The sequence below is a fragment of the Phaenicophaeus curvirostris genome, chromosome 12 (genome assembly GCF_032191515.1).
Source record: "Phaenicophaeus curvirostris isolate KB17595 chromosome 12, BPBGC_Pcur_1.0, whole genome shotgun sequence".
Taxonomy (NCBI): Eukaryota; Metazoa; Chordata; class Aves; order Cuculiformes; family Cuculidae; genus Phaenicophaeus; species Phaenicophaeus curvirostris.
In genome coordinates this window covers 16967208-16980571 of record NC_091403.1, presented here as the reverse complement: position 1 = coordinate 16980571, position 13364 = coordinate 16967208, and the positions used below count along the sequence as shown (strand labels likewise).

The following is a 13364-nucleotide window of genomic DNA, read 5'->3' as shown; positions in this document are numbered from 1 at the left end:
CTCATTTCATACCTGCCACTGGCTACATCCTGCCTTCTAAAACAGTAAAACATAGCTGTGGCAAAGAAACCAGGAGGGCCAAGCCAGTGAGCCCTTCTAAGAAGATTATCAAACAATTCCACCAGCATGTGGATTTAACAAAAGCCCCACACCTTGCTGCTTCATAATTAGCCAATGTATTTTCTTCAGAAATTTTTGCCTCTTATCCTAGACCCCCAAGGACCAGTTCTGTTTTTCTGACCTCTCATCTAGCATTGTTCTACTCCCTTGTCTTGCCTTTAAAATTGCTTCCCCAGTTCTCACTCACAGCTTGACTCTTAGTTGTACTTCTTGCCCATGCTCATAGTTTAGAAGCAACTCATCTTTCAAACCTCATTCCAAGCTCTTCAGTCTCGTCATCTATATCTTGTCAAGGTCTACTAGCACCAAAATTTTAACTTTTATTAGATCACGAAAATCCCGAGATCAGAGCAAAACAACATCCACTTCAGCCCTTCTTGCCTTCCTTACTCTCCAGCAAATGAATCGCGAAGTGCTGATCAAAACGTCAATTTCTTATTTGTTTTCAATTGAAGGACCACAGATCCTCCTATGTTATTAAATGTCTGTAGGAAGAAGTCCTGAAATACATAGGAAAATCCTAGTCCTCTCTGAAGAAATGAAAGAACGATTTAAAAATAGCTTAAGTGTTCTGAGGGGAACCATGTTTACTTCATGAAGCACCCAGCAGAAAATTGTGAAGTAACAATGCTGGAGCTAAAATGACCTGGTGAACTCAAGTTTTAAGCACACAGTGCCTATGGAGAAGTACACCTTGCTCTCTATATGATTTTTTTGTCACCACTTTCCACAGACTGAAAATCTTTCACTAAAAATGATGCATATACCTCAGACCAACATCCATACTATCTTCTTTTCTCTCAGCACAAGAAAGGATAAATGGGAGGAGGTAAACTAATCAACACCTCAAGAACGCAGCAGCATTGACTGGGCTACTGGCACATTACATGTATGGACAAATGGGACAGAAGGCAACACCACAGATCACCAGGAAGAAACCATGAACTGTGCCTGACAATACTCACTACAGGAATATTTTACAGAGTTTACATTTTAGATGCGGAAAAAAAAATGCTTTAGAAAAGAAGGGAGAAAAGCACTTATTCCTATTCCACTCCTTACTCTACCAATATATTTTTTTTTCTTCACACCTTCAAATACTCCAGTATGAACACCTACCTTAGTTCCAGGAGGCAAACCTTCTAACTGTTTGGGTTTCCGAAATGTTCGGTGATGATGAGTCTTGTGATCCATTTTTTCTTTGCATGTTAAAAACTGCAGTCTGCACTTAGTGCAACGGTATATTCCTTTTTTCTTTGAAAAATGGAAGATAACTCACAGTAAATATAAACATCATGATAAGCAAACTTACGACCCCACCTTGTCTCAAGCAATAGTCATATGGTTTCTGAAACATCAGCAGACAAACTCCTAATATTCAACAAACTTAAGACACTGAAAATGCATGGTACTATCATTATTAAGAGGAGGAGGAATCAGGTTATCAGTTACAAGACAACACGGTACTTAATAATCTTTTTCTCTACTTGAACTAGTGAAAGCTTTACTAGCAACCTCAAGAAAGGCTGAACGCATCACTACAACTAAATGAAGAAACCAAATAGGAGATATTCTTTCAAGGATGTTCCAAGATTTTTTTAAACAGGGAGCTGCTGTCACACATATGACAAAGCCCAACAATTCCTTTAAAGACTTTTCAAAAGAAGCAGTCAGAACTCTTTCACTTTATTAATTGTTCTCATCCAGTAACAACCATACAAAACAGTTATGCTTCATTATCATTAATATTAATTACATACATTTATCATTTCTCTAGCATTTATAAAAATATCTGCTTACCTGATGCCTCATGTAATGATGCATATACGGTGCTCCAATTTTAATTACTTTGAGACAAAATGGACATAGCAAATGTTTTGTATTCTCATGAACTGTTCTAAAATGGGTTTCTACATCTGAAAAAGCTGAGGATCTGTAGTTGCATACCTAAAACAAAGTTTTACTTTCTTGTTACAAGTTTGACAGTAAAGGCAGGGGTGGAGGGAGAATCTAAATACAAAACAGTTACTCCAAGATACCTGGCAAACATATGGCATTTCACCTGGCTTATGATTGTCCTTCATATGTTGCAAAAGAACTTGCTCAGTTTCAAAGGATAATTCACAGATTTTACAAATGGCTAGAAAAATGGGAAAAAAAAGAAAAAGTAAAAAATCATTTGGGGTCATAAGTAGATAAATCATAATATGTATTTGAACTATACAAATCTATAAAGGCAAAGCAATCTAACAATTATTCTACTCTTCTGAAGAAATACAGTTTCAGGAACACAATAGTGAAAGGCCCTTAAAACAACATGAATTCTTGCAATCAAGCTTTCAACTGAAAAAAAAACAAAACAAATCAAATATTCTTGAAAAAAATGTTTTCCACAAACATTGCTCCAATAAAGTGAATGAGTCTCAGCTCCTACATTAAATCTCAAGATTATAGCTCTTAAAAGTACAACAGCTTTACCCTGATTTTATAAACCAGCTAAGTATAAGTCAGAAAACATCTAAAAATTTTAGGTCACAAAAAGACTCAATACAATCCAACCTACTAGATGACTCGTAAGGCGTGTGTGTACTCTCGATATGGCACTGCAGCTGGAATGGGGTGGGAAACTGACGGTAACAGTGCTGGCAGGTGGTGTGGCTTTCCCAGCTTTCACTGCTCTGCTTCTCGAGCTCCAAGTGATGTTTCATGTGGTTCATAAACCTTGAAATGACAGTGAACAGGTGCAAAAAGCTAAATTTTAACATTCAGTATACTTGACATACCACATGCAAGATGTGGCAGATTGTGTAGAAGCTTTCCTCTGCAAGGACTTCTCAATTTCAGAAAAAAAAAACCAATCCAACAACCCTAAGGACTAAGCATGTGTTAAAAAATAATAAAAAGGCAACAAAGTTAAGGAAGCTGGCTACACCAGAAGTCATTTTTCGAAGCTTAAAAGGAAATCTTTACTATTATAAGAAACATGTAGCATATCTGAAACATGTTGTAAGACTAAAGCAATGCATTTTTCACCTTTGCTTAGAAAAAAATCCTTGCCTTGAAATAAACTGAAATTGGCAAAGACAACAAGAAAACATGTCAGCTGTTCACAGTTCACCAGAGTCAAAGCCACATTCTGAAGCAAGTGTAACTTCATCTCTGCCAAAAACTACTAAGAAGAAAGAACATACCAGCAATTCGGACACAATAGCTTTGTTTGAAACCACCTCCCATCTGAGGCAGGGTCTCTGGAGCTTTGATTGTACAAAGCATTAAAAACTGAACTTGAATTATGAAGGACAGTTATCAAAGGATAACGCTGTGCAGCTGACTATCAGAAAAGTATTAGAAACTTGGTGGTACTCCAAGTCACCACTTTTTTCTCATCAACATGTCCACCTCTCTGTAGCAGGAGCCTATTCTGGCTCAGAAGTCCAGGCACACACAACAGTGTTGCCCTGTCAGTTACTGGTGGAGCAGCACAAGGACAGACTAGTCTCACAACCCACTACTGTTAAACTTCTAAACCTGTTCTGTTTCAGATGTGCTTCATTTCAGCATAGCTAGAGGAACTATTAAATGTAGGTCACACTCACAAAAGGAATCTAGTTCTCAAAATGGGAACCTTGGAACTGAAAAAAAAAAATGACCAAGGAAAATAGCCTCTCGAATTCAAGTTTCTAATATCATACAGTTGCTCCAAATAAAGAAAAGACAAAGCAACAAAAAAAAACCAAACCACAAACCCAAACCTAACTGAAGACAGTCAGGTTCCTAAGGAAAAGAAACAAATTGACACTAATGCCACATATTATCTTAACAGAATAACCACAGGCCTTTTAAAGGAAGCAAGATGAATCCCTTTGTGCTCTTGCAACTTACTGTCCAGAAAACTTCCACTAGCAGTAAAGAGATACTATGTATTCATTTTATCCACTATAAATGGTTAAAGGTACAAAATACACCTTGCAATAAAAACTTGGAAGGTAGAGCTATGCAACACAGCTACACAGTTACAGCAAAAATTAGTATGTCTGAAAGTTGGCTCCAGAGAAATTCCAAGAAAAAATTACATGCTTATTTTCAGTGACTTGCTGAAGAACATGCAGGCACCATAGCACTAGCAGCTTACACATCCAATGTTGTGTAGAAAACTGTGCCTGAGAAATATTTTCTTTAGATTAAGCCATTATCTTAATAAAGTATTCTTTCCGTGGACCACTTTTCATGATACTGAAATAAAGGCTTATTTGAAAAATGTTATGCACAGGAAAAACAGAATAAAAACCTCTCAGCCTGCATCAAACATAGTTTATTGCCCTTGAAAAGATTAATTACAAGGTGAAAAAATGTCATAACTAACAAACTATAAAATCCTAATAAAAACTATTTCCAAGTCTACCAACAAACACTTGCAAGCTGTTTAAGACAAGTTACCAGTATTTTTATTTAGAATTTATACATAATTATTAATAGCTTATTTCGTGTTTGTTAGTACATGAAACTTACTTTTTGTTCAATAATATGGGTCTAATGTTAGCGTAGACCTGTGTATTTTAACTTGCAGACTGTGCCATTTGAAGGAACAGTACATTTTTCAGCTTTACATTCTGCTACTTCAGCTTTCCTTGAAGAATGCACACAAAAAAGTTCAATGACCTTAGCCTCCAAAGGAACAATGACATGAACTCCTCTACCCATTAAAATAGCTTACTGAAGTTTTTTTTTCAGCATTTGGAAGTAAAATTATTCCATTACATTGAAATAACAGATGTTACGTAAGTAAACGACAAACTATTAGTCACTATGCATCCCTAAAGGGAATTAACACTCCCATCTACTGACATTACCATCAATCCAGACAGCAAATTGTAAAATACTTTGTGCTGCCCTTTCAAACACCTACAACTGTTCTCATTACAGATCTACTGTTTGTTAGACACCATTAAAATTTGTACTCTAATCTGTAAAAAGTTTATTAAATATATGCATAGTAAAAAAGAAAACAATTTCTGTTCAGTCACCAAATAACAGTATCCAATAAAAAAAAAAAAATCTATTCCAGAGAAACAAATTTTCAGTGCATAAGACCAAGTACTATGGGTTGCAAGCAATCAAACAATTAAGGAGGTGAGTTCAAATACCTTATGTTATTTTTAAGAACTTTCAGGCAACTGAAGCACTTAAATGTTGTATGAGTCTTCTGCTCCTGCTGTACCTGCTGAGTGTCCCCTTCATGTTTCCCATAATAAAAGTCATTAACTAACATAATCAATTTTCCTTTCTCAGATTCAGCAGTCGTGCTTGTTGGGCTTGAACATTCTGTTCTGGCCATTCCCAGGAAAAAGTCATTTACCACATCCGGACAACAATACTGAAGGGAAGAGGAGAAGAGATGGAGAAAGATATCAGTCTCTCTTACCACACTGCATCAATGAGTTCTAAAAATCTGAAGTCACTCACTAAACAGAGTTAGAAGCAAAGCTCAGTTCTATGACACACCAACTTTATTCAGATTCACACGTGAATTTTGAACAGTAACTGATTTTTAGGTAATAAATCACTATATATTATCAAAATTGAACAAAGATTATTCTCATAAGTTGCTGTAAGACCTATTTAAGCCAGAAGTCAGAAAATCAGTGTTGCCTTACTTATTAGGAAAATGTCTATATTATTGAATATCTATATTATTGAGAAAAAAGCAGCTTTACTGGAAGCATTTTGCTGAAAAGCATAAATTATTGAGAACTTAATGAAAAGTTTCAACTTCGATTTCTCCAGGGGGGACATACAGTGAAACCCGCAAAAGTTCTTCCCAGCATTACTGCAAAATGCAGAAATTTTAAGTCACACAACACATTGTTCGAACTTCTATATGTGAGATAAACACAACAAATGCTTAACCCAAAAGCTATAATATGAAACTTAACACTGAAGAAGTATAAAGTTCTTAAGACAGAAGACACTATGAAGTTTCCAATAATGAACAAAATTGTTTCAGAGGACAGATATTTCTTCTGCTGAATAATGGCTCTTCTTGTGCAGGAGTACTTTCTATAAGCCCGTTAGCAAGGAGTTCTTCCTACTGTGGAAGTGTAACTTACTATATTTATGCCATGTAGTTTAACTAAAAAAATAATTAAGTAATATTAAATAAACCCACTTCAATGGTCCCTTCAATTTGGTTCATGTAGTCAGTGCAAATGCTATTCTCTACAAATAATGAATCAAGAATGATAAAACCCTTAATTTTTTATTTTTTTCTACTTCTATGGGTGTTTCTTAATTATGTTTTTGAAGCTCTTGAGCTTCAGGGCAGTAGCTACCATTTAGGTATCTTAAGTCCAGTAAACCAGAATCATCTCTGTTAACTGTAATTCAGAGTCTCACATTTCTATGACACAGCACTTCACACACCTTTTTGCGTGGGTAATTCACATGATACAGAAAGCATGAAGCCATTTCTCCACCCCCAAAAAGGAACACCTGAGAACCGCACAAATCTTTGTCAATTAATATACTAAATAAAATATTTTCCAGGAAACAGTTTCTAGAAACAGTAACAAGCAGTTACATCAGCAGACAAAGTGATGCTTAGTTTCTGAAAGCTTCATTTCTCACAGTGTTTAAGTATGACCTAAAATTTTTTTCTCCTCAGCTGAACAACTTGTTTACCTAGGAAACAATATATCAAGATAAAAAGGTAAATTTACACTGTCATCCTTGTCTCAGTAGTCATGTAATACAGATGTAGGTCAACTGGCTCCCTGTTAAGATAGGCACTTATTCATCAAATTCATCTGAATCTCACCAATGGTTTAAGGAGTCACAGCTGTGACAGGGAGAAATCATACCAAGACTGCAAACATGCCTCAATTAATCGGGAAAATAAGGCAAAAAGTGACAGGATTTAGAGCTTCCCTACTCCATTCTTCCTCTCCATGAGCATTTGGGCTCTAGTTGATCATAGCCAGAAGCCAGACTATCTTCCTATGACAGAGTGCTATACTTTGACAGCCAAACAAAGGCCATGTGAGTTTGTTATAATGTTTACTAGCCCCAAAATATTTTACCTTCATATGATTCCTTAGGGGATCCATAAGATTGAAATGAATATTGCACTTCGGACAAGCTCGTGGAAAAGGTCCTCCATTTTTAATGGTGCTTGATAAAGCATTTGTACCTGTAAAATTTAAAACATGTTAAGATTCAGAACTCACAAGCAGAACACTCAATTTATGATTTATTATTATTCTAGGAAAATATACTATTATATATGAAAACAACTGTAGCTGTAGTTATCATAAGCCCCATCTTAACTACCCTTCCTTTTTTCCAAACAGTTTTGTTTCATATGGGTCTATGAACAACTTTTACAAGATCTTATCAAGAAATAAAGAAAATTGGGAGAGGGTGAAGGTAGCATGATAGGGACAAAGTATTAATTTTGTGCAGCACCTCCCCACCACCATCAGATAGAACAGATATTTCCTGGTTTTGGTTTAAGAACTTTAACTCTCAAATGCTTTATGCCATGACCTGATAACCATCACAACCAGATTCAGATAAGTAGTTTTGGAAAGGAATTTCACCATCTGGTTCTCAATGATGAGAATATTTCTCTCTGGACAGTTGCTGGAACCTACAACTATTCAGATGCATCATTCCTGTTGAGCAAAGATGTCTTTGGAGAACCTGGAGAACAAATCCTCTTAGTAATTACTCCCAGTACCAAAAGGAAATAATATTTCTCTTAAGATAAACCGATTGATACATTTCAAGATAAAAAAAAAGCTTTACAATAGCTTAAACCTTAATTAATAAACCCAGACTTCAAGCTTTCTCCAAGCTACAAAAATCATCAGTGAGAGCTACTTTTCCAGATTAAGTTCTTTTGCATTCTTACACCATTAACAAATCTGGAGGATTCCATGCTGAATAAGTAGTTAAGAAGAAGAAGGTAAACCCTGGAAGAGTTTTAAGTACCATCTCAACTGTAGAGTCAACAGGGTCCTGCCAGGGCTATGAAAAAATGCAGTAAGACATCCCACACTAATGTATCCACCTTACAACAAGGGAATAAGTAAGTGTATGAGTTAAGAGATGACTATGCAATGGCATTGTGCGTTCTTTTACAAATAGTCTTGCATAGTTCATAAGGCAAATTCAGATCAAACGGTAATTTTCCTTGAAGATAAACAGTTTTGCTAAGAATCAGAAATAAGCAAAAAGTCCTTCACGTAAGTGGATGGCTATGCAAAAGATGTACCCCAAAACAGCACTGCAAGTCTTTATGTTACGGTTTGTAAAATGTTCAGAAGTGTCACCTAAGTATAAGCTGAGTTGGAAAAAAACAGGTTCTACAGCAAGATCCAGCGCTCTGTAGTGCTTCAGGGCTGGACTCGGACAGATTAGCAATCGCTATGCTAGCACAGGATGGCTTAGAGACAAACTCATAAAAAATCAGATTTGCGGTAATATATGACCTACTCATTTGTTAGTGCATTTAATAAGATCCTATGATTGTCTTTTTTGTATTATCGGCTGCAGCACAATATTTGTTTTACCCAATAAGGGCGGAGGAATTTTTTTTCCTCAATATTCCACAATATAGCCAATTCCCTCTGCTTGCTGTGGAAGAGCCTGAAAGCAAACCAGCTGCAAACAAGACATGCAAAAAACACAAATATGAAACTATTACAAACAATACACTCACACTTTAAGTAACTCCCTATTAAACATTACAGTATATGTAGTTGGAAATGTTTTCAAGTCAGGAATAGGTCCTCATCTATTACAATCAACTGGAAAGCACCTTTTGGCTCACGAGGAAAACACAACTAACTATCAATAGGCTGGAATATCTCTTCTCGTAGGGATGGAAAAGTCTTCCAAACACCATGCTTTCTTTGAAACTTAAATCTCTCTCCCTCCCTTCCCACTGCTGTTTTAAGCTGTACCAAAAACACACTTTGCAATAATTAGTCAATGTCTAGAACCATGGAACAATTCAGTTTGAACCTGTGGAGGTGTTTTTATCCAACCTTCCACTCAAAGCACAACCAACCTAATCAAGGATGCTCAGAGCTTTGTCCAGTCAACTTCTGCATATCTCCAAGGATGGAGATTCCACACTCTTAAGTCCTTGGTGTCTTGCCTGACATTCTTACAAGGTGTTTTTTTTATCTAACAACAATTAGTTGGTAAAATCAGCAGCCACAGAGTTACTTCTATCTTGACATTCTGGTTATTTGGTTTTTCAAGTTTCAACTCTCTGTTCAGTACTCTGATGCAGAAAATATGAATTAAGATATGAGGGCATGGGCATTTATTTTGATAATATGTCTTCACAGCCACTTAACTAATCGTCACTTGACAGAAATCCAGCATACCCACCTAACAATAAAGGTGTACATTTTGAATAGGTAATAACCTACAGTGTATTAATTTGTAAAGGTATAGAAATCCTTGCATAAAAGGGTTTTCCTTCTTTTAAGGCATAAGAGAGTTGCTTATTCACATTGTCTTAATAGCATTAATAATACCAATCAACTTAAACATTACAAGAGCACTAGCTTTTTCCATGAAGCAACTGTTTGGATCAGCAGCTTGACCATTTGACCTACCCTACTTTTTGAAGATACATTTTGTGATGGTGTTACTGTTGATAATTAACTGTAGGTGGAACACCTGAACTGCTTACAGCACCAATCTAATTAGGTTTCACCTTTTCTGGAATTACATTGTTGCCTCCAGAAGCAACAGGAGGGTTAGATACAAAGCCACTCTCATTCAGGCCTACAGTATAAATTTAAGAACCTCAGTTAATTTCCAAAGTATATTACAAACATTACTGACACTTGTACTTTAAAGGATGGGCAAGTCTACAAAAATCAGTTCAGATTTCCCAAAAATACGTAGAGTTTAAAGCCTTTAAGTTGAAGCCATACAGAAGTTAAGAAAACAATATCCAACTCAGACTGAATATCCTAAGGCCAGTGGAGAAAAAAACTCCAAGAAATAAAGTCCCATTCTGAAACCTAGTAAATCATACCATGACCACCTGAATTTATCCAGCCTAAGTTTCACATCCTGACTCACACTAATCTGAGATGAGGCAAGTTCACAGTAATGAAGTTAAGCTAAGCATATGACTTCTGCAGTGCCCACTACTTGGAACACCATTGGCCCTCCTGAAGAAAAAACTCCTTTCTTCTGATGGCATGTTAAAGCTGGTTTAGTTTTTTAACTCTAAGACATTTGAGACTTCATTTTGCATACAAACATCTGAAGTATTTTCTAAAGACTAATCACAGCTCTTCTCTTGCTCTGAAAGAGCCATTGATTCTCTTGTTTACAGTATTTCCTAAAAAACCCAAACAAAATTGCTATAAAGTAACCTGAAAATTCAGTAGTTAATTGCCTGATTAACATGCTCATCAATACTTGGCCCCATCTTGTCCTGAAACTCATGTTTCTGTCACCCTTGATGATGTCATCTCAATACAGAGATCAGTCCTCCTCAAGTAGACCTCAAAGAGCACAGCCATGTTCTGAAGTACCATCACAGGAGTTTTACATCTCTCACAATCAGACTGCAAATTACCTTAAGACTATGATAAACTACGACAAGGACTGGACTTGAACCCACAAAATGATCTGAACTAAGGACATCATTGTACATTCCCCTCCCACTGGTCTGGCTGCTCCAATGATTTCTCTTGGTGTAATAATAAACTTATTTAGAATCTTCAACAGTCTTCTCAACAAAGAGAGATAACTTGTGTTACATAAAATTATTTAAACTTACAAGAAGAATCAAAACAAATCCCTCCCGCCTACAAGCTACACTTACTCAGTGCTAACCATCTACACCTAGCAAACATTCTGGATCATCTCCCCATTCAATCCACAGAGGTGAAAAAACCCAACAGTGAATGCTGGTATTTGAGCATCTTGGAGTATTTGCCACACTATGCCTAAAAGAAAAGAAAACATAATTCACTTGTTATACACATATTTAAGCATCCTAACATTCTCCTTGTTAGCATATGTTTCCTCGTTTCTAACATAAATCTACATATTAAGCTCAAAAGTATCACTCTATGCATTGTTTGCCTGAAGCAAATAACACATTCTCAAAATAAACAGGTTATTCATTCCCTACTACTATGTTCCATGTTTTTTTTTATATTTACGTGTATCTGCACTGCTACGTATAGGAGCTGGTTATATTGACATGTGTTACGATCAGCAAAGACTTCCATACAGCCGGTATGGCTTTAGCATTCTTTGATATCAAGCATCAGGCCATCAACCTAAAGCAGGAACTGCTGCTATCTATTTAACTACTTGTAGTTCTGTAGTGAGGGCCAGGGAAAAGACCAAAGAATGTTTGACTGATTTTACAGGAATCTTCAACAAAGTATTTTATTTTACTACAGAAAACATGACTTTGAAAAAAGGACTAAAATTGTTAATAACTTCAACTAAAAACTTGACACATATGTGACATTATTTTTGAAGACTGTTTTAAATAAAGATGACCATTACACATCTCTGACCTAATAAATACCCTCTTTCATAAGAACAGTAATAAAACTAGAAGAAAATAAATAGGTTTGCATTTAAATTCTGTTGTTCATTAAAAAAAGTTAAAGTCTATTTTGTAAAATGATCAAACCAATTCCATGTATCAGGTATAAATCAGTGATAATTATAAAATATTAAGCCATACTGGCTGGTATAAATCAGACTGACACTTTTTTTAATTGAAGTACCTCTCTCAACTGGCACATGGACAGGAGAATTCCTCATATCACCCATGTTCTAGACTAGTTCGTCCAATCCTCTACCCAGCAGATCACACAGCTGAAACTGTCAGAGACTCCAGGTACTGGAGAGAAGAGGAAAACAGGAGCCAAACAATTCTTGTTCAGTTTCCAGGCTGCTCACAAGTCTATTACCTTCCCTTCATACTAGTAATGAATACTCCTGTAAATATTTTGTAGCTGTTAGGACACAGTTGGCTATACTCATATGCTATTAGATATATTATGCATGCTCATACACAGTATTACTGTGTACAGTGTCTAAAATGATTCCAAGAAAGAGCAAAGTATTGCAGATGAAGTATCACCTTGCCAGCAGCTTTCTTAACACACAGTACACCACTACTGTAAACCCCTTTATGCTGTTAGGTGCATCTGTGCTGACTACGTCTGATGTTATCGAAAGCATCAAACATACTCTTATAACAGTAAAATCAAATTAAGAGAACAGAAACATGAAAGGCAGATTATCGCAGGCCTCTTAGCACCTTGTCCTGCTCCAGCATCTCCCACTACTCTAGTGCTTTGAATGCACATACACAGTCCAGTCAACGACTACACGACACAGAATAGTTCTTGTATCAGTTATGGCATCTTCTGGTTCCTCCACATGAGTAAAGTTTGTGGGAGAATGATCCTAGGGTATTCTCAGAAAGCAAACTACAGTTTTGCACAGATCCCCAGTGCCCATCCAACCAAGAGTTAGCTACGTTGTTTACCTTAATACCACTACCAATCTAGCAGTCTAATAAAACAGCTGATTAATGTCCATTAGTTGCTTGTCATTTCCCTGCTTAGATCTCAGGAATAAATATTTATGCTATATCAAGCTAAAAAATGTATGACAACCCATGTTTGCAAGTTAAACCGTCCTACAGAGTATCACAGGCCAGCTCCCAAAATGATTTTGCTTTTAAATACCACATTCTAGAATGTCTTGTGCCCAAAGTACTGCATGTGATTTAGAGGAAGCATAGCACCAACACAAGCAAGCAGGCATCAGCACATACAAACAACAGGAGCATAAGCGCATTATGTGACCTCACCATGCAAGGCAAACCACAAAATACACCGACACTTCCTTATTGCGAAGTGAAAAGTACCTTAAATTTGCCTGCTGTATCATCAAGATACTCACTTTCAGCCCACAATTATGAACTGTTTAATTTCTAAATTCTATTGCCATCTTGCAGAAACAAACAGACTAAGTATGCTAAATTTTAATTACATTTTAATTATATTTGAATACACTTTGAACTACAAACCTTGATGCTTTAAAGGATTTCATTTCTCTTGGTAAGAGCTTAGGATAAGTAATTTTTGAACATGGAAGCATTTCTCCTAAATTAAAAACACCAAAACCACAAACAAATAAAACTTGAATACCTATTCTTTGAAGAACAAGGGCTG

The 13364-nt window shown here is 36.2% G+C and overlaps 1 protein-coding gene across 3 annotated transcripts in view; it reads right to left on the bottom strand.

The window, feature by feature from the left end:
• Nucleotides 1-13364, bottom strand: part of ZNF280D (zinc finger protein 280D) — a 48956-nt gene that overhangs the window by 19753 nt on the left and 15839 nt on the right. For all 3 annotated transcript variants that reach the window (XR_011338292.1, XM_069866881.1, XM_069866882.1), the window contains 6 exons: nt 7197-7306; nt 5265-5494; nt 2684-2841; nt 2160-2260; nt 1921-2067; nt 1240-1374 (listed from right to left, as the gene is read on the bottom strand). Coding sequence is in view for 2 of the 3 variants with exons in the window: in XM_069866881.1 (XP_069722982.1) it covers nt 1240-1374; nt 1921-2067; nt 2160-2260; nt 2684-2841; nt 5265-5494; nt 7197-7306 (881 nt within the window). In the remaining variant the exon portion in view is untranslated. The remainder of the gene's footprint in view (nt 1-1239; nt 1375-1920; nt 2068-2159; nt 2261-2683; nt 2842-5264; nt 5495-7196; nt 7307-13364) is intronic.